Source organism: Myxocyprinus asiaticus, chromosome 46 (genome assembly GCF_019703515.2).
Source record: "Myxocyprinus asiaticus isolate MX2 ecotype Aquarium Trade chromosome 46, UBuf_Myxa_2, whole genome shotgun sequence".
Classification (NCBI taxonomy): domain Eukaryota; kingdom Metazoa; phylum Chordata; class Actinopteri; order Cypriniformes; family Catostomidae; genus Myxocyprinus; species Myxocyprinus asiaticus.
The window spans coordinates 4,091,839-4,112,578 of record NC_059389.1 but is presented as its reverse complement, the minus strand read 5'-3'; the positions used below and the strand labels follow the sequence as shown (position 1 = coordinate 4,112,578).

At 37.2% G+C, this 20,740-nt stretch overlaps 1 protein-coding gene across 5 annotated transcripts in view; it reads left to right on the top strand.

Moving 5' to 3' along the window:
- The window catches only part of LOC127436164 (myelin regulatory factor-like), a 70,896-nt gene that overhangs the window by 11,808 nt on the left and 38,348 nt on the right, over window positions 1-20,740 (top strand). For all 5 annotated transcript variants that reach the window (XM_051690154.1, XM_051690157.1, XM_051690156.1 and 2 more), the window contains exons 2-3: window positions 19,547-19,637; window positions 19,806-20,090. In XM_051690154.1, coding sequence (XP_051546114.1) covers window positions 19,547-19,637; window positions 19,806-20,090 — 376 coding nt within the window. The remainder of the gene's footprint in view (window positions 1-19,546; window positions 19,638-19,805; window positions 20,091-20,740) is intronic.

The following is a 20,740-nucleotide window of genomic DNA, read 5'->3' as shown; positions in this document are numbered from 1 at the left end:
TACATGACCACGCTGGCACTGTAAAAAAAAAAAAAATCTGTTAAATTTACAGTAAAAAAAAATCATAAACTTGATATTAACCTTCTGAAATCGACTTTTTACTTTATAAGGTGTTGTTAATCACTGTAAAAAGTTACAGAAGCGCACATGATGACATGAAGTTCACCAATAGTGGCACTTCTAGGATCAATGACCAATAAACATGTAGAGACAGTGCTCAGTGTCATGCACACAAACACTTAACACCATCAAGGTAACACAAATAATGCAGTAAACATTTACGAAACTACATTAAATATAAAACAGAACACCCCAATATACGTTACTGATATTAAAAATAAGAAGAAACATAACTATTCCCATAAAATATAATGAAATATGATGGGTCATGCAGGGAATTGTGGGAATGCCCGATTATTGTTTTTATTTTACTGTAGTTTTAACAATAATTTACTGTAAAACCTACATGTACTCTCTTGTTAAACATATTGTAAATTTTTACCATTAATTATACAGGAAAATCATACTTTTTTACATCTAAAAAATTTAATTTTTACAAATTTTATTGTAAAAACTACTGTATTGTCTTTATTTATTTATTTATTTATTGTAATATATTACAACTGGATATTTTACAGTTAATACTTGTTAATTAATTAACTTTTTTTTCTGTAGCATTTTTACAGTCTTTTACCGTTAAAATTACAGATATTCTTTACAGTGTACATGGCTGAATGCATAGTATAGTTTAAAAGTGCATAGTGTATAGTGTGTCATTTGGGACACATGTAAAGTGTTTCAACAGAACAATTAATGTAAGTACTTTTATAAAATTATAAGCTTCACATTTCTGCCTTTAAACCCTATAAAAATTGTCCCCATTGACTTCCATTGTAAGTACCTCACTGTAAACTTTGCTTTTTTAAAGGTGCAGTATGTAAGATTCAGAAACCCTTGTTATTAATGACACCTATGGCCGTTAAGTGAACTGCAGCCTGTTGCTCGTGATCGCGCTCGTGCACACACTCCATATAGACTGAACGTGATTCACCGACATCATGTTGACAGATGAGGTAGCATAATTAAAATTACACAGTTATGATTGTTTTGCTACAAACTTTGAGACTGTATATTATATTTGACTCTCCAGTGCTGGAACAGGGCTAAAACAAAGTGTGGATATAGGTCTGAATATGCAAGACTGTAGTTTGAAGTAATCACTTTTCTTTGCATGATACATTGACTGCATTTATACGGTAGCCTATGTCAGCGTTAGCAAGCTAGCCAGCTTTATCAATATAACCAAGTTACGTTACACTAATGAATGGGTCTTTTTGCATTATCTTGAACATTGTCTAGCATTAATTTCATGTGTTATTGTAGTTTACCTTGCTGAATAATTACAGATGAACATTGTTTATGTCAGTTACTGTGAATCAGCATACCTGACTTTTAGTATAAAGAGAAGATCGTTGAAATTATTTGAAAGTTACGAAGCAAGGTAGCTTGCAATTCGTCAGCGTTAGCAGGCAAGATCAAGTTAGCTAAAATGACACAGATCAATCCTTATGGCACTATATTTCACATAATTTGCAGTTATGTAAGCTTACCTGTCCAGTAAGAAGAACGCCAGTTCAGGGTCGGTTCTGATCCCCAAAACCGAACGAAGGTTCCTCCAGGAATCAAATGCCCTGCCGATGTTCACTCTAGTTTTCGCTCGACCATGATCATGTTCCCGCTTAGCCAGACGGGATTCAGTAGATAAAGGTTTTTTTGTTTTTTTTGTTTACTCTGAGTTTGTGTAGGAGTCAGTGTTGTGTTTGGAGCCGGACATTTGCTGGATTCCATCTTTAAGATAACGTTACCTAGTGTTTCAGTTTATTGTTGCTGTTGAATAGCGGAAGAGAAGCACTGAGGCAAGACTCTCGGGAGCGCGCAAAACGTCACATCCAGGGCTCATTTTTTAAGTTGCATTACAAGCCGTTCACACATTGGCAAAAAAAAGGCAAATATTACATGAAAAATTTTACATATTGCTCCTTTAAAGAAGAGGAGGGACGAGTCGAAATTAATTTTTGAGGTAATCAACATTATGCCAAAATGCTGTCGATTGAGCTTAACTTGTATTGAACCCGGAATATTCCTTTAAACTTGTGCAACTCTTTACATACTGTTTTTGCTACAGACATCTAATTATGTGTTTTCTTCAGAAAACACACTCCTGTTTATTTTGCAATGGTCTTGGAACATAGTAACAATTGTTTGGTTATGAATTTTATGTAAGATTGTAGTAATGATGTCTGATTTTTTTCACTGTCATGATATCATGAGTCCAGCTGCCAATGTTTTTTTAATATCGTTCTGGAAAGCAAAGGCACCAGATGCAGGTTTATGCACACAGATGTCTGTTTATGGTTTACTTGAGTTTTTGAACAGCTCTGAGAACTCTGTGGCGAATCAGATAATGTTGTTTAAGATTCAGTTGCCTGTGCTTTTTTGTTATTTCAGTGTTGGGACATTGAAGTGTATGTGTCTTTGCATATACATTTGTGCCATTGAATTGATTATTGGCTACAGTTTTAATTTCTTAATCCTGATGAATGCTGAATGGGTTTGTGCTCTGTTTGTGTGTGTGTGGTGGGGGTGTTTCTGAAATGGACATCCATTGTGAAGTACAGCAACACAAAGCACAAAAGACAAGGAAGATTGAGCTGTTTGTCTGTAGAACTGACCCTCAGCTGTCCCCAGTGGAAAATGTTATTGCTCAGAGGTTACTTTTTCATAGCTGAAGAGACTATGTTGTTTTGTTTTGTTAAACTATAGAGCCTTATAATGAATGAGGAAAGCAGAGCTCAGCTCATTTGGAAGAATTTAATAAGAAATGTTTCAGTTCATATTGAGACTTCTGGTTGCTGACTGTTGTATCTTGGCAAATCTGAGAAGAATTTGAGACATTGAGATCTCTTCTGAAACTCTAGAAACTGTAGTATTTTTCTCAGGTTCTCACAAGAAAAATCTGAGAACCAGGAGACTTTAGCAAAAGTCTAGGAGGAATTATTTATTAAATAAAAGATTTTTTTTTTTCCTCTCCAATGGGTTGTCAGATTCTATTTTAATAGTTTAAATACATTTAAATTCTGCTCATTTAAATAATTTCAGTGATCATTTCTGTACGTCAAAAACTGAATAATAGACAATTAAGGTTGTCCTATGTGATACAAATTTGAACATTTTAAAAATCTACAGTAGTTGAAAACACATGTAACTAGTTCAGAGAAATGTACAGTTGAAGTCAGAAGTTTACATACATCTTAGCCAAATACATTTAAACTCAGTTTTTTTCACAATTCCTGACATTTAATCATAGAAAACATTCCCTGTCTTAGGTCAGTTAGGATCACTACTTTATTTTAAGAATGTGAAATGTCAGAATAATAGTAGAGAGAATGATTTATTTCAGCTTGTTAGTATTTGGTAGCATTGTCTTTAAATTGTTTAACTTGGGTCAAACATTTTGGGTAGCCTTCCACAAGCTTCTCACAATAAGTTGCAGGAATTTTGGCCCATTCCTCCAGACAGAACTGGTGTAACGGAGTCAGGTTTGTAGGCCTCCTTGCTTGCACACACTTGTTCAGTTCTGCCCACAAATTTTCTATCGGACTGAGGTCAGGGCTTTGTGATGGCCACACCAATACCTTGACTTTGTTGTCCTTAAACCATTTTGCCACAACTTTGGAGGTACGCTTGGGGTCATTGTCCATTTGGAAGACCCATTTGCGACCGAGCTTTAACTTCCTGACTGATGTCTTGAGCTGTTGCTTCAATATATCCACATCATTTTCCTTCCTCGTGATGCCATCTATTTTGTGAAGTTCACCAGTCCCTCCTGGAGCAAAGCACCCCCACAACATGATGCTGCCACCCCCATGCTTCATGGTTGGGATGGTGTTTTTTGGCTTGCAAGACTCACCCTTTGTCCTTCAAAAATAATGATGGTCATTATGGCCAAACAGTTCAATTATTGTTTCATCAGTCCAGAGAACATTTCTCCAAAAAGTAAGATCTTTGTCCCCATGTGCACTTGCAAACTGTAGTCTGGCTTTTTTATTGTGGATTTGGAGCAGTGGCTTCTTCCTTGCTGTGCAGCCTTTCAGGTTATGTTGATATAGGACTTGTTTTACTGTGGATATAGATACTTGTCTACCTGTTTCCTCCAGCATCTTTACAAGGTCCTTTGCTGTTGTTCTGGGATTGATTTGCACTTTAGCACCAAACTACGTTGATCTCTAGGAGACAGAATGCGTCTCCTTCCTGAGCGGTATGATGGCTGCGTGGTCCCATGGTGTTTATACTTGCCTACTATTGTTTGTACAGATGAACGTGGTACCTTCAGGTGTTTGGAAATTGCTCCCAAGGATGAACCAGACTTGTGGAGGTCCACTTTTTTTTTCTGAGGTCTTGGTTGATTTCTTTTGATTTTCCCATGATGTCAAGCAAAGAGGCACTGAGTTTGAAGGCAGGCCTTAAATTACATCCACAGGTACACCTCCAATTCAAGACACCTCCTATCAGAAGCTAATTGGCTAATTGCCTAAAGGCTTGACATCATTTTCTGGAATTTTCCAAGCTGCTTAAAGGCACAGTTAATTTAGTGTATAGTGAAGAACACGTTGTTTTTTTTTATTTTATTTTTTTATGTTTTCTTATTTTATGATTTCTCCATTTGACCTGAACAAAATTTGCCTTTTCATTAAAAAAATTGAAAATATCTGATATTCTTAAAAAACTTGACACACAATCACAAGGGTCTAAAGGGGTCCTCTGTTTATTTATGGTTTTATCAGAATAATAATAAAAGGTTATTCCCCAAAAAAGTTTTTGAAAAATTTCAGCTTTTAATTAGAATTTTATTTATGTATTTTTGTCTCTCTGGACAGTTACGCCACATGACATTTTTTACTTTCAGCTTCAGGAAAAAAAATAAATATCAAAATTACTTTGAACTCAGAAATTGAAAACAAGTTCATCGTAGTAGAGGTGCAGTAATTGTTTTATGTAAATTGTACTTTAATGTATTTTTTTAATAACTTAATACATCCAGACAAAAAAATGAGCATCACATCATTGACCAAGGATGTAGATTTGGCTTGTGAGGGTTGCAGTGTGAAGCATTTACCCATGTTTCCTTTAATCATGGTATAAATAATGGGGGGTGGGTTGTACTTGCTTGTTTTGAGTATTGGTGGGTTAACTCCCATAAAAATATCCCATTGACCCATAAATACATTTTGACTTCTCGCTGGTCTCAAGCCAACAGATAAGTTTGAGATGAATGACATGCCATTCTCACCATAAACAAACATCCCAGATAAGCATCCTGTATTTTCTTCAACCACTAGGATGGATTGAGGATTGAGGGTGTTGAAAGGAATTCTGAGAAACGGTGGCTGGCTTCTGTACGTTCAATACCGTGAGGCGAGCAGGGGATGTTTTTCACAGATATTTATCTAAAGATAACTGGCACCGAAATCCCCAGTGACATAAGAACGCTCAGAAAGCGTATGCCCCCTCTCTAAAGCACTGGACCATTCCTGGCATACCAAAAAGACTGTTAAAAAACAGAATGAGGTGCGAGTAAAGTTTCTTTTCCCATCACTCGCTCGTTCCTACTCCATTAGTGTGACAGTGTGCAGACAGGGCGAGCGAGAGAGATAACAGACTTAGACTCATACACACATGCACACTGAAGGACGCACACACACACTCACACATGCTGTGGGTGGGGTGAGATAAGGGCAGGGCGCAGGTCATTCTAACACACACACACACACACACACACACACACACACACACACACATTAATTTACACAATAACCTGGGTATAATAACACAGGCACAGTTTTGCAGAGCCAGTGTGTTGATACTCCAGTGTTGGAGGAATTTATGTTTGTACCAAGACCCACTCATCAGAAAGAAAAATCACAAAACAAATCTCTTTAATTGTTTCTCCTAAACAGCCATGAGATTTAGTGGAGAGCAAATGGAGAGTTTTGCTAGTCTCCTTCATCTCAGATGGTTCTCCTGAGAAAAAGACCCCAGTAATTTAAAATGTGTTTCTTCAGAGTTTCAGAAGAGATCTTAACCATGTCTGAAGTTGCTACTTAAGTCTGAGATGTTTCTCCTAAAATCTTGGTGAGTTCATATTGAAATCTTTTTACTTTAATTTGCAGACTTTGTTACTGGTAAATCTGAGCTCAAATTGAGAGTTTGTTGAGATGTATTTTCTTAAAATTCCAGAGGAGAAACATGTGTCTTTTTTCTTCTTTTTTTTTTTTTTTTTTTTCAGGACAAAAATCTGAGAAGCATGAGACTTCAGCAAAAGACTCTTTTAATAATCTTTTAACTCTTTTAAGGACAAACAATTGAGATATTAAAATGATTTGTCCAACATTGTCTCTTAGAATCATGTTACTATACTAGGGCCCTATAAAATTCATTTGATTTTTTTTTCAAATTCCATATAATTTATCCCCAATGTCCGTAGCTGCGTCCGAAATTGCGTACTGTCACAGTATATACGGTATTTGATGAAGGTCACACTTATCTTTCGGCAAAACAGTCCATTCTTTTAGGTATGCATGTGAGTAGAATTAATAGATTTCGGACATACTTCATCCGGGGACATCGGCATTGTCTCGTGACCCGAATATATGACGTAATAACAACAACCACGAAAACTATCTGCTCTGATTTTGTTAAACAAGCACCATTTAAACACAAGGAACAATTATCTTGGTATGTATAGCACTTACAGTTGAGAAGACATCCAGTGTTTTGAACATGATGTCGGAGAGATTATGGGATCGTTAAGTGTCTAGTCCAGGGGTTCTCAACGGGGGCGGAACCACCACCCAGGGGGCGTTCAAAGGATGCCAGGGGGTGCTGAGAGCAAATTAGTAGAGAGGGGGGCATTAGGTTACAAATGAGGGGCATTTATCAGTCATAATAAATCAATAATCAAGTTCCTCTTTGCATTAAAACGTTTATCTAGATTTAGAGTATATCAGTTGGTTCTCAATTATACGGGTTGTTACGCATTTGTACCGCGGTTCATCTGATTTTGAAGTTTAGCGATGCATCTGAAGTATCTGGTTTAGCAGCGTCAAATACACAGGCAGAGGCACAACCTCGGCTAATGCAGCTGTATGGCTGTAGATGGATACGGCTCAATGGACAGAACAGCGTGAGTGTTAAGCTCTTAAAGCTCGAGCTCTTAAATTCGCAGCTTTGCGAGAATCAGTGAGAAGCAAGGCACGAGAAGCGGAAACCATTTGAATTCGGCACATAATTCTACATCACCACCCTTGAATTTACTATAGTAACACTAACTGTACTTTAGGCGGAAATAGATTGATAATAAATATTATCATATCACTACTTCAGCTCTATTAAATATGTCATAGGCCATATTAGGGAGTGAGCTTTGTTACAGCTTATAAATATTTATATTTTGTTGAGGAGGGGAATGGTTTGGCCATTGAGCGTGGTCTCTCTCATGTAATTTTGTATTGCTGTCACCGGAATGTATTGTTTTTGAGCAGCCAGGCCTGTAACATTCAGATACCAGTTCCATTACAACACTGCAAAAATTACACACATTTCACATTTCAGGTGACCGTGATCCGTTTCCCACGTTCGTCTTCCTCGGGTGATTTGTTCGCTGCTTTTAATGCTTGAAGTAAATGAAAAGTAAACATAGACTAGAATCTTTACATTTTCCAAAGAAACTGTGAGTGGTCTTTGTCCATGCATGTTGCTATATGGCTAGGCTACTAGGGTGCTATGGATGGTTTCTAGGGTGTTGTGGGTGTGGTTGATTCAACACATCTGGAGCTTTTTTGTTTTTGAAAATAGGACAGATAATCTAATTTGGGTGATCGGTCCACACCAGATAATCTGACTGCTGACTCTGCATGTTAGTGGGGATTAAACAGTGGGACTGGGGTTAAAATTGGGCCAAGAGCTTGGCAGTTGTGATGTGTGCGGGGCTGTTACCCTGTTACACCCCTTTAGAGAATTTGGGTCATTCATTGAATTCCTTGTCGTTATTTGAATTTCACACGTTTTCGTTTTTCTCATGTTTTCTGACAGTCTGAAGACGTTCTTTGCTCGCTACTCATTTCTTCTCAGTCATTCTCTCTCTCGTGTTTGTGGTTAGCTTGTCGGGTAGGTAAGCTGCTCAGGTCGGCCGGTGTGTTCAGTGCTGGTGGGCGACTAGAACTCTGTGTGGTGGCCTGGTACAGCTCTGTCCCATGACTGAGACCTAATCCTGCATTACAACACACACATGCACACACACACACACACACACACACCGGTAACCCTGTACCCACCAGCTCCGAGACAGAAAGGTGTATGCTATTTGGAAGGATATGAGAGACGTCCTGGGTCATATACACCCATCTTCAGATTTGTAGGTTTGTGTCCATCCTAAAACACAATGCTGTGGCTTCGACCAGGTACTGTCTCTATTTCTCTCTCAATCTATGTTGTCTTTTCTTAATGTTTTTTACTTTTTCGTACTTTCATAAGTGTATTAAGTATTATCTTTGCAGTGAACCATACAGTCACTCGTCCCGGACCGCTTGTGCTACACTAATAAATGATACTTTGCTTCCTGAGGAGTGACCGTACTTACTATTATCATCCTGCAAAAGATACATCGGGCAAGAAATATCCCAAAGACATTGAAGGAGGGACCTGAATTACAGGTGCATCTCAATAAATTAGAATGTTGTGGAAAAGTTCATTTATTTCAGTAGTTCAACTGAAATTGTGAAACTCGTGTATTAAATAAATTCAATGCACACAGACTGAAGTAGTTTAAGTCTTTGGTTCTTTTAATTGTGATGATTTTGGCTCACATTTAACAAAAACCCACCAATTCACTATCTCAAAAAATTAGAATACATCATAAGACCAATTAAAAAAAACATTTTTAGTGAATTGTTGGCCTTCTGGAAAGTATGTTCATTTACTGTACATGTACTCAATACTTGGTAGGGGCTCCTTTTGCTTTAATTACTGCCTCAATTCGGCGTGGCATGGAGGTGATCAGTTTGTGGCACTGCTGAGGTGGTATGGAAGCCCAGGTTTCTTTGACAGTGGCCTTCAGCTCATCTGCATTTTTTGGTCTCTTGTTTCTCATTTTCCTCTTGACAATACCCCATAGATTCTCTATGGGGTTCAGGTCTGGTGAGTTTGCTGGCCAGTCAAGCACACCAACACCATGGTCATTTAACCAACTTTTGGTGCTTTTGGCAGTGTGGGCAGGTGCCAAATCCTGCTGGAAAATGAAATCAGCATCTTTAAAAAGCTGGTCAGCAGAAGGAAGCATGAAGTGCTCCAAAATTTCTTGGTAAACGGGTGCAGTGACTTTGGTTTTCAAAAAACACAATGGACCAACACCAGCAGATGACATTGCACCCCAAATCATCACAGACTGTGGAAACTTAACACTGGACTTCAAGCAACTTGGGCTATGAGCTTCTCCACCCTTCCTTCAGACTCTAGGACCTTGGTTTCCAAATGAAATACAAAACTTGCTCTCATCTGAAAAGAGGACTTTGGAACACTGGGCAACAGTCCAGTTCTTCTTCTCCTTAGCCCAGGTAAGACGCCTCTGACGTTGTCTGTGGTTCAGGAGTGGCTTAACAAGAGGAATACGACAACTGTAGCCAAATTCCTTGACATGTCTGTGTGTGGTGGCTCTTGATGCCTTGACCCCAGCCTCAGTCCATTCCTTGTGAAGTTCACCAAATTCTTGAATCGATTTTGCTTGACAATCCTCATAAGGCTGCGCTTCTCTCGGTTGGTTGTGCATCTTTTTCTTCCACACTTTTTCCTTCCACTCAACTTTCTGTTAACATGCTTGGATACAGCACTCTGTGAACAGCCAGCTTCTTTGGCAATGAATGTTTGTGGCTTACCCTCCTTGTGAAGGGTGTCAATGATTGTCTTCTGGACAACTGTCAGATCAGCAGTCTTCCCCATGATTGTGTAGCCTAGTGAATCAAACTGAGAGACCATTTTGAAGGCTCAGGAAACCTTTGCAGGTGTTTTGAGTTGATTAGCTGATTGGCATGTCACCATATTCTAATTTTTTGAGATAGTGAATTGGTGGGTTTTTGTTAAATGTGAGCCAAAATCATCACAATTAAAAGAACCAAAGACTTAAACTACTTCAGTCTGTGTGCATTGAATTTATTTAATACACGAGTTTCACAATTTGAGTTGAATTACTGAAATAAATGAACTTTTCCACGACATTCTAATTTATTGAGATGCACCTGTATATCTAGAGACTAGAGTATCATAGCGAATTGGAGGTGGGCTTTGTTGACCTGGGCCAGTAAGAAACACCCTAGCAACTCACTAAAAACAATTCAGAACACCTTAGCAACAAAGCCTTGGCAACTAACAAAGCCTTGGCAACTAACATAAAAATTAACATAAAACTAGTTTTTGAGACTTTATGATAGGGATTGTTGATATGTTCAGTAACACTTTACAATAAGGTTCCATTCGTTAACATTAGTTTATGTATTAGGTATCATGAACAAACAATGAACGATATATTTTTTTACAGCATTTTTAATCTTAGTTCATATTAGTTGATAATAATACAATTGTTCATTGTTAGTTCATGTTATTTCATAGTGCATATTGATTTAAACAATTTATTAGTATACTGTATGTTGATACTAACATTAACCAAGATTAATAAATGCTGTAAAAGTATTGTTCATTGATAGTTCATGTTAACTGATGTTGTAAACTAATGTAAACAAATGGAGCCTTATTGTTAAGTGTTAACATATTGTCTTTTCGATCCAATACCAAGCACTACTAAGGCTAATATTGACGATGCAATACTTCTAATTTAAACATTATTACTGTATTAAAAATGTATTCTATTAAATGTGAATTTTTGAGGTAAAATGAGCAATTTTTATAATATTTTTAAAAGCCATATTTCATTTTAGATTGATAGGCCTAAACATAAAATTATTAGACTTCTGTTTTATCATTTATTAACAACAATTACAGAACATTATCAATGTTTTAACAACTTATAATTTGAATAAACTTGTAACAAACTTCACACAAACCCATTATAGCCTAATAAATGTTGCACTTATATTTGTCGTTATTTAGTGTTAATTAACTCCTGATGCTCATGCTTTTCTGTCATTTCCTCAATGATTAACCAAATAAAAACATTGGCATATCGGTCATAAGAATTAAAATGCCAATATGAAAGAAACAATGGTTTATTTATAATTAATTATGTACATTTATTTTACCCCACATCAGTCGTCATTTTATCATATTTCTTAAATATATGTTTTATCTTGTATTTATCTTTCATTGTGGCTCTTGAGTGTTCAACAGATCTAATCCAAATTCAATGGAAATCATTTTTGTTAGAAAAATAAAATAGCTTTTGTACCTCTTTGTAAAAAATTGTAAGCATAATTCCTAAGCAAAATAGTGATCTGATGACAAAATAAGGTGAGTGAGTTGCAAAATATTGGTATCAGTATTGGCCTACAGTTTTTGTTCCAATTGGAAAAGAGCGTAACAGTCTGGTTCCGGAAGTAAAAATCCCATTCATTTATCCCATAGATGAACTGATTTCCAAAGATAACTCATAAATATTTAAAGACAGACCTACCGTGAGCTACGAGGTTGTTCATCGATGGTATATGCTTCCGTTGAAGCCATCCGTCTGCGTTCTCAACTTCCTTGTTTAAAAATCGTGTTTGATAGCGGAATTCATGGTAAACAACTACATTACCCATGGTACAGCAGAGAAAGAGCCACCAATCAAAGAACCGCGGCCAACGAAACCCGCGAAATGTGCCTCGGGGGACCGCGCGCTCCCATGATGCACTGTGAATGACGTAGTCGAGTTGGTCTCCCTTCACCATTAAACTACTAATATATTTGTAGATATCTGACTATTTGCAATAAACGCAAAATACAACCTAAAATCAATAGTTTTATGTAGTCACGTCATTTTTTATTCAATGACATCATTCGCAGTGCTTCATGGGATTGTAGTTTGTGCCCTCATGAAAGACGGTAAGTACACAGTCTTGTACCTTTGTCTTTATGTCCGATTTTCAAATACTTTTTTTGCCTCAAAACAAAGTTTATGATGTTGTGATTCTCCTCAGAGCTGGTTGGTTTGGTTCATGGTGCACAATTCTTAAGGATTCTTAAGGATTTTATTAAAAGTCTATGATAGAAATGAATGGGGAAAATACTTCCGGAACCCTGACGGCTGAAAAACTGGGCGAGCACTGTTGTGCTCTACTGGGCAAAAAAATATATGATATATTGGTGCATCCCTAATAATGATTTTTTTCACTCCGAAATGTATGATATGCATTATTTTTTAAGAGAACTACAAAATACAAATACTGTACTAGAAAACAATTATGTGAGGATTGAGATTCTCGATACAACATCAGTATTGGAAGTATCAATACTTTAGGATCAATGTGCAATAAACTTAATATACAACCCTGCTGATTATGATTTGCTGTCATGTTTGAATTGCTGAAACACTCCAGTAAAATGTCCAATAGAACAATTATTTTCAATTTAGTGACAGTATCTGTGTGTGATTGGTCTGGTATAGATTGGGATTTTAAAGTGCTCTTGACATCACTGACATCAGTTGTGTAACTGTACTGTAGGACGAATGTTTTCAAATGAAAGTTGTGTTATTGATCACACTGATGGTGTGTGTATTTGTCATGTGTCTCCAGATGTGTTTGTGGGTGTGTGTCTTTCTGGGTAGTGTTTGCCGTTTGATAATGTAGTGGACTTTGCTCTATCATACTTTACTCTGGTGTAAATTAGGGCTTAAAAATTAACACACATATAGAAAGAAATACAGTGTGTATGTGTGTGAACAATGCAGAGGGAGGTTATAAGAGATATAGGGAGTAGGGGATGTATGGTATAGCGTTAATGAGCTCTCAAGAGAGCGTTTGTTGTTTAGTCGACTCTTTAATAGCTCATAATCAACAGTTCTTCAAATAAAACTTCCCCATAACACTGGAAAAGACAAAAAAGGAAGGGAAACAAATCAGTATCTCTTTAAACAGGAAGTTTTTTTAGTCTTTCGAACCTGTAACTAAAACAGCAAACGTGGCATATTAATAAATAATTAAACTAACCACACTCACACAAACGTCTCAGTTTATCTTGCATTGTTATCATGTGGACAACTCCGGCATTCAGTTGTTATCCAAACCCCCCGTCTTTTTGCTTCAAACCCCTCCAGCAGAGAAAACAGCAGTTGAAAACTCACTCTCAAGACTGAAATGTGTTTTGTCACACATCAGACCTCTGTCTGTTTACGGCCACAGCTGGACACAGTCATCATTATCTCAATGCATCATTAATCACATGATTTACCTCCTAGACAGACAGCCCAGCTGAGTCAGGATAGTTGACATATATTTAAATATTTTATATGTGAATGCAGAGAAGTTTATTTTGTGAGGTCCTGACTGAATCTGGTGTCTCTTGTATGTTTGAGAGTCTTTACTTCAGTCAGAATTGGGTCTAACAAAGCTATACACTACTGTAATTAGATTATGCAATCTTCATTTGAACAATATCGATATTAAATTTACTCAATGTGGCAACCCTCTACAATGCAAGTAAATCACTCGCATATTTGACCAAATTTTGTGCTATGTGACTAAAACTGTCTGTGATTTGCCATATATATATATATATATATATATATATATATATATATATATATATGCAATTTCAAGACATCATATTTATTGATGACATACATGGATTTGTACATTTTTAAAAATCTAAAATGTGACCAAAATGATGAAAAACTAATGATAAAATAAAAATTTTAAAACATATATTTTCATAAAGGACCAAGTTAGAAGGTCCCCTGTTTAATTAACAACATTAGCTGAGAAAAGTTATTTTATATGTAAGCAAATTGGACATTATAACCGAAATATACCCATATGAATCGGAATCAAATCAAAATCGGAATCGAATCGAGAGCTTGTGAATCAGAATCAAATCGGGAATTCTGAATCAATACCCAGCTCTATTAACATGCAACTAATAGTGAGAGATGTATAATGACAGAACATAAAGTTAACCCTTAAATGCATGTGAATTTCACCAAACACTCCAACATATTCGGATCTTTATAGACCCAGCACTTATATCAATCACAAATGGATCTTCAAAATGTCCAGATAGTGTCAAATGTTTAAAAATATTTTCAAGACAATTTGAAAATAATTGAATAAAATATATTTTAATGTTTTATTTTACTTATATCAAAGAGGAAATGCAACAAATCAGTAGAAATCTAGAACAGGATTCATTACTTTCACACTGAAATTTCGTGAGATGCAACTAGCTGTCAAACACATATTGAGCCACACATAATCTACACATAAATATTTTCTCAGGTACTTTTTGAGTCTAAATAGATGCACAACTTACGTAATTTCAGTAGGAAACCTGACTGACAATAGCCAAATCATACTGTTCATGTGTTAAACTTGCTATAGTTTACTTCCATGTTGTTTCTTCATCAAATAGCAATATCAGATATAAATCATGTCAATCACTGAAACAACAGCGCCACCTTGAGTAAGAAACAGCATGTTTATTATGTATGTGTACATGCATATGGAATACAGATAATTCACCATTTTTACACCAAAAATCAACGTGATATAGTATTTATTTGTATGAATATAGTACGTATTCCTCTTGTGATAAACAAAGAAATAGATATCCTGTTATAGTAAACATATAGATAATTATAAAAATATAATTTATGGAAGTGCACAAAAACAAAAAACGACACTATTACATACCTAGGGTCTCTAATGACCCTATACTCATTTGGTACTTAAACTATTATTAAAAACAACAACAAAATGTGTTGTTACAATTTTTCTGTTTTTGTGTGTGTGTGTGTGTGTGTGTGTGTGTGTGTGTCAGATTTGGTCAGGTCTGAAATTTAGAAGAAAAGTTTGGAAACGATCCTTGTAATTATTACAGTGAAAAATGTAAACAATGTCACACAGGCTCATTTATATTATTAAGGATTGTATTATATATTCTGAATTATGAACTGAAGCAAGATCATGCATCTAGGGTCGCCGGTCCGAAACTATGGATAGTCTACCTCTCCACATCAGGCTAGCCCCTTCAATCTCAGCACATAACGCTGACGTTTAAATGGATTTATATGCACTGATGTATTGCAGCATTGATATAAGAAAATTTATATTTAGAGGGCCTGGGTAGCTCAGCGAGTATTAACGCTGACTACCACCCCTGGAGTTGCGAGTTCGAATCCAGGGCGTGCTGAGTGACTCCAGCCAGGTCTCCTAAGCAAACCAAATTGGCCCGGTTACTAGGGAGTGTAGAGGCACATGGGGTAACCTCCTCGTGGTCACGATTAGGGGTTCTTGCTCTCAATGGGGCGCGTGGTGAGTTGTGTGTGGATTGCGGAGAGTAGCATGTGTCTCCACATGCTGGGAGTCTCCGTGGTGTCATGCACAACGAGCCACATGATAAGATGCGTGGATTGACGTCTCAGAAGCGGAGGCAACTGAGACTTGTCCTCCGCCACCTGGATTGAGGTGAGTAACCGCGCCACCACGAGGACCTAGTAAGTAGTGGGAATTAGGCATGCCATATTGGGGAGAAAAGGGGATAAAAAAAATTATTAAAAAATAAATAAATAAATAAAAAACAAATATGAAAATGTATAGGTCAATAGAGTCTGTAGTTACAGACCATTACCATAACAAACAAGCCTGCTTTATTTTTATCACTACAACTTACCGCAAAGTGGTTTTTAAATCTGTAAGTTTGTATGCTGAAATTTGCGCTTGCTGCACAAAACCATAAAGTCCTTTCAAATATCTCTAAATAAATTACATGTTTATTAACACTTATTGAAATAAAACCAGTAATGTAGCGACAGTAGCGTCACCCATTGTAATGATGAGTACATTGTTTTCATTAGAATTTCACTTGAGTAAGAGTAAAAAGTACCCACATTTAAACCTACTTTTAAAAGAACATTTTCTCCAAAAGGTTAATCAGAAGAGTAAATGTAGCCTGTTTCTACCCACCTCTGTTCATAAGTAATGAGTAATGTTATTTTGAGAACTTGCAAAAAAAATAAATAAATTTGTTTTATTTATTTTATATATATATATATATGTTTATCTGTATTGGGACAGTTAAAAAAAAACCTTACCTTAAAGACTAAGATTGAAAAAAAGAAGCATTGTCAACTCACAGTTATAAAACTTTACAAAGCTTTTTTTACCGGACAGTACAGAGCATTTGTTTCTCCTGTTTGTTTAATCACCCTCTTCTCTCTCTCTCTGAACAAGAACATCTCTCTCTCCTCTACTCCTCCTCACCCCCACTCTCGTCCTGTCAGTCATCCTTGCAGCCGTTATCAGTGCGGGCATGGCAGATTTACCACAAGAGAATTGAAACATCTGGATCTTATTTAGTAAAGTTATCCCCCTCCGTTCCTCTCTGCCCTCCTGGCACACACATAAAATTGTCCAGCAGAGAGCCCAACTGCAACACCCATCAAAACATTAGTCAGAGTTGCTTTTTGCCCTCAACACAGCCGACAATTCATTAAGACTGATAGGGTATTGCTGAATGGTTGCTAAGGCTAAAAACACTCAGGACGCTTTAGCAACCATTCAGCAATACCCTAGCAACCACCCACCCCACAGCAAAACCCTAGTAACCACCCAGGGCACCCTAGCAAAAAAAAGTGTTCTGAGTGCTTTTAAACATGTTGCCATGTTGTTGCTAGGGTGTTCTGGCTTTTTGCTAGTGGTTTTTACTAGTGGTCGACCGATATATTGGCGAAGCCGATAAATCGGCCGTTATTCTGAATTGTTTAATTATCAGCATCGCCGATAAAATTTCCCGTCTGGCCGATTTGTTTCTTTAGGGCTCTGAGAATCGCCTGCTTGCTTGTGAAGCGACTGAGACAAGTAAACGATCAGTCACGGTTCGTTTTGTTGTTATGTGCCATCGTGTTACTACAATAATAGATCGGTGTGCACCACGTCAGACATGTTTGAGCTCATAATCTTAAGGTGTTAGCCTGTTTCATTCTCCCGCTCTCTCCTCAACAGTTCCCTGTAACTTTTAACTGTCTTGTCTAATGATAAAAAGGCAAATATCAATAAAACTAATATACCGTCTGCAAATATGTGCATATCTCATTTAAACAGATGTAGCCTAACACAAACCTCACAGAACTTGAGCAAATCCAGCATCCTGTGGAGCGCTAATTTATTTACCTCTAAATCACATACTCTATCAGCCTCTTCTCAGCAGTTCCCTGTCACTTTTAACTTTATTTTCTAATAATAAAAGGCAAATATCAATTAAATTTGTATTATATACCATCTGCAATTATGCAGATATCTCATTTAAACAGATGTAATTCATGAACCTCACGAAAACCCAGTGTTTACTTCCCGTCAAGCATTCATCCAATATCTTCCTCTGAAAGTTCCTCTGATTCACAAATTATGACAATCCAAGCAGGCGATCCAGGCCGTTTAAACTGTCAGGAGATTGCTGCTCGCGCTGGATCTGCAGGATTGTTCACTATGCACTGTATGTACACTTGGTTTAATTTGGTATTTTTTGGAGAAAATGCGATTGCTAACATGGACATGCCATCCATAGTTGCTGGACTACTGTGTGTACTGTTATTTCCTTCTAATATATTAACAATTTCTTCATGTGCAAATAAATTACAAAAATTTGATGACTAAATAGAAATCAGAAGAAACTGCTATCTACCATTTAAAACAAAATATTAATTTTTTTAGATTAGAAGTTTTGTGTGAAATTGAGTAAATATAGTGCTAAATAAGAGTTTATTCATTATTTAGCAATTTTATGCTTGTTATTTACTATATTAAATTGTGTGATATATCGGCATTGTATTGGCCTATTGGCCACCCTTCTCTCTGGATATCGGTATCGGCCATTAAAAAAACCCATATTGGTCGATCACTGGTTTTTACTATGTTGTTGCTAGAGTGTTCTGGGTGGTTGCTAGGGTATTGCTGTGCAGTTTGCTATTATTTTCAGAGTGTTTTTAGCACGTTGCTATGTTGTTGCTAGGGTGTTGTGGGTAGTTACTAGTGTTTTGCTGTGCGGTTGCTAAGGTATTCTGAGTAAGTCATGACCACATGTAGATTTTTTCGCCTGTTTAATTGTACGGCAGACAAAAATCCTCCAATCGCTTAGAAAAATAATAGCACACCTGTTTTTGGTGTTTTAATGCACATAGTAACCAGTGTGCTGTGGTAAATAGTGCCGTCTGGGTTGGGATATCCACTGTGGCGAGACTTGAGCCTTTGAGATCTCAGCCTGTGGGAGGGAGATGGACCAGAGAGTTTTCCCAACACTAACATTGGAATTCTTTACATTTCGACTTTGTTAGCGGCCTAATCTATCAAAGAGAGAGTGGAGAGAAAGAGAGAGAGATCTGGGGTTTAGTGGGGGTGCCTGACTGTTCCTGCACCTGACCCTGGGCCGTTCCCCCTCCCATTCTCAATCACTTCTCTCACTTCTTTGTTACCTTGTCTTGCTCTCTCGTTCAGTTCTTGATTCTGTTGTAAAGTTTGATGATTTAGTTTATTTATTTGGCTAGTTGATAAATAACATGGACTTTTAGGTTAAATTTATATGAATGCATAAGGGAAAATATATATTTTAGGTGCCGTAACTGGTCACCATTTAATTTTTCTTTTTTTTAAATCAGCTTTTTGCAGTTTACTTCTTAAAATTAATGTTTAAAAGTACAAATATTCCATATATTAACTCAATTAATGTGAGGTCTGCTATAATAATTATACAAGAATTAGATGTTGTTTATAATCATTTTAGATGGAGCATAGAATGTGCTCCTGCTTATTGAGCACGTCAACTGCTCATTGCATTTCTCAGATTCAAGTAATATTTTGGTTTTTCAAAAAATATTTTTTTGTTCTAGATCACATAATAAAATATTAAAGATCATATGGACTATTAAGATATTGTGCCTTAGTGTGTGCGGTCAATCAGCTCGGGTGCAAGTGACCTTTAGCAGATGTTGCAATGGAGCGATTAGGTCATGTGGGGGAGATTTCGAGAGATTTGGTAAAGAGGTGGAAAAAAGGGTCATACAGAGAACTAGAAATAGGTTAGGATAAAATAACTTAATTAAAAGTTGTCTTCTGTATTTCAATGGGTTGTGTACACGTTTGGAAATTTGCTCTTAAGTATGGCATACTACTTTCAACATGCTCTGATTTGAGATGCACTTATTTTAATCTCATATACTGTTTAGTATGTTGTCTTGTCTTGTCTCACTCTCTCTTTCTACCTTTATCATTCTTATTTCCTTTTTTCTCTTCAGGTCATGATATTAACAGCTCTTTGGAGCCAACAAACATTGACACCAGTATCCTGGAGGAATACATCAGCAAAGAGGACGACAGCACAGATATGTGAGAACTCCTTGTGTGAAACATTCATCATTTGTACCACTCCGTACCCAACTGTCATTACCAAATTGTTTGAAGGATATTTCACCCAAAAATAAAAGTTCTGTCATCATTTACTCAACTCTAAATATTTGGCAGAATGGAAAGCACTGAGATTTTTTTGCCCTACAGTTGTTTCACAGAGGTTCACAGTACCCCAGGACCCCAGTACCTCTCACCCCAGGCCGGGGCATCCTCTTCAGGGGGGGTAGGGTGTGGCGTGAGCCCTCCCATCCCCCTGCGCCAGGTCGCCACCTCATCTCTTGCACAGCACTGCCAGAACCCCTACCCACCTCCACCCCTGCTAGGCCTCCTCAGACACAATTACCCCTGCCTTGGGCAACAGCAGAGTCAAACGCCCCAACACCAACAGCAGGCCCACGTCAAACCGGACCTCCGCGGACAGTACGCCCCAGGGTAAGAAATTGAGAAGTTGTGAGTGGATGAATAGTGTATATCGGATTTAATCTAAAACAGATAACGAGACAAATGTAACTCAAAGATTAATGGACATTTGAGAGAGGGAGGATGTCTTTTCTTATTTTTGTTGCTACTTGTGGCCACACCCCCTTCCAATCTTGCCATTCCTCATGCCCCGCCCCATCAATATGCCACGCCTCTTTCTTCCATGTGACCTTAGATAAACCTTCACAACTCAAAACAAAGGCTGAGTAAAACAGAGATGGATGGGTGAGCTGTGAATAAGCACCGAGACATTTGAATCCGTAATGCGGTTGAGTAATTTAGGACAAATGGAGGCAGCAGGTAACAAACTGAGCAATCAGACTTAAAATCTTTCCTTGGTAAATGATAAACTCAGGCAGAACAATCCCATAGACGAGTAATATCTAGAAACTAGAATATCTGAGAGACTTGATGATGAACTCTTTTGACTTGGGCCAGTAAATAAACACCTACTAACCTCCCAGAACTCCCTAGCAACGGGATAGCAACAACCCACAACAACCTAGCATCATGGAGGGCACTTTTGTACAGACAAGCACCACTCACATTTTCTTCTGAAAATGTAAAAATGTTGTTATTTTCAATGTTATTATTGTTCTTAC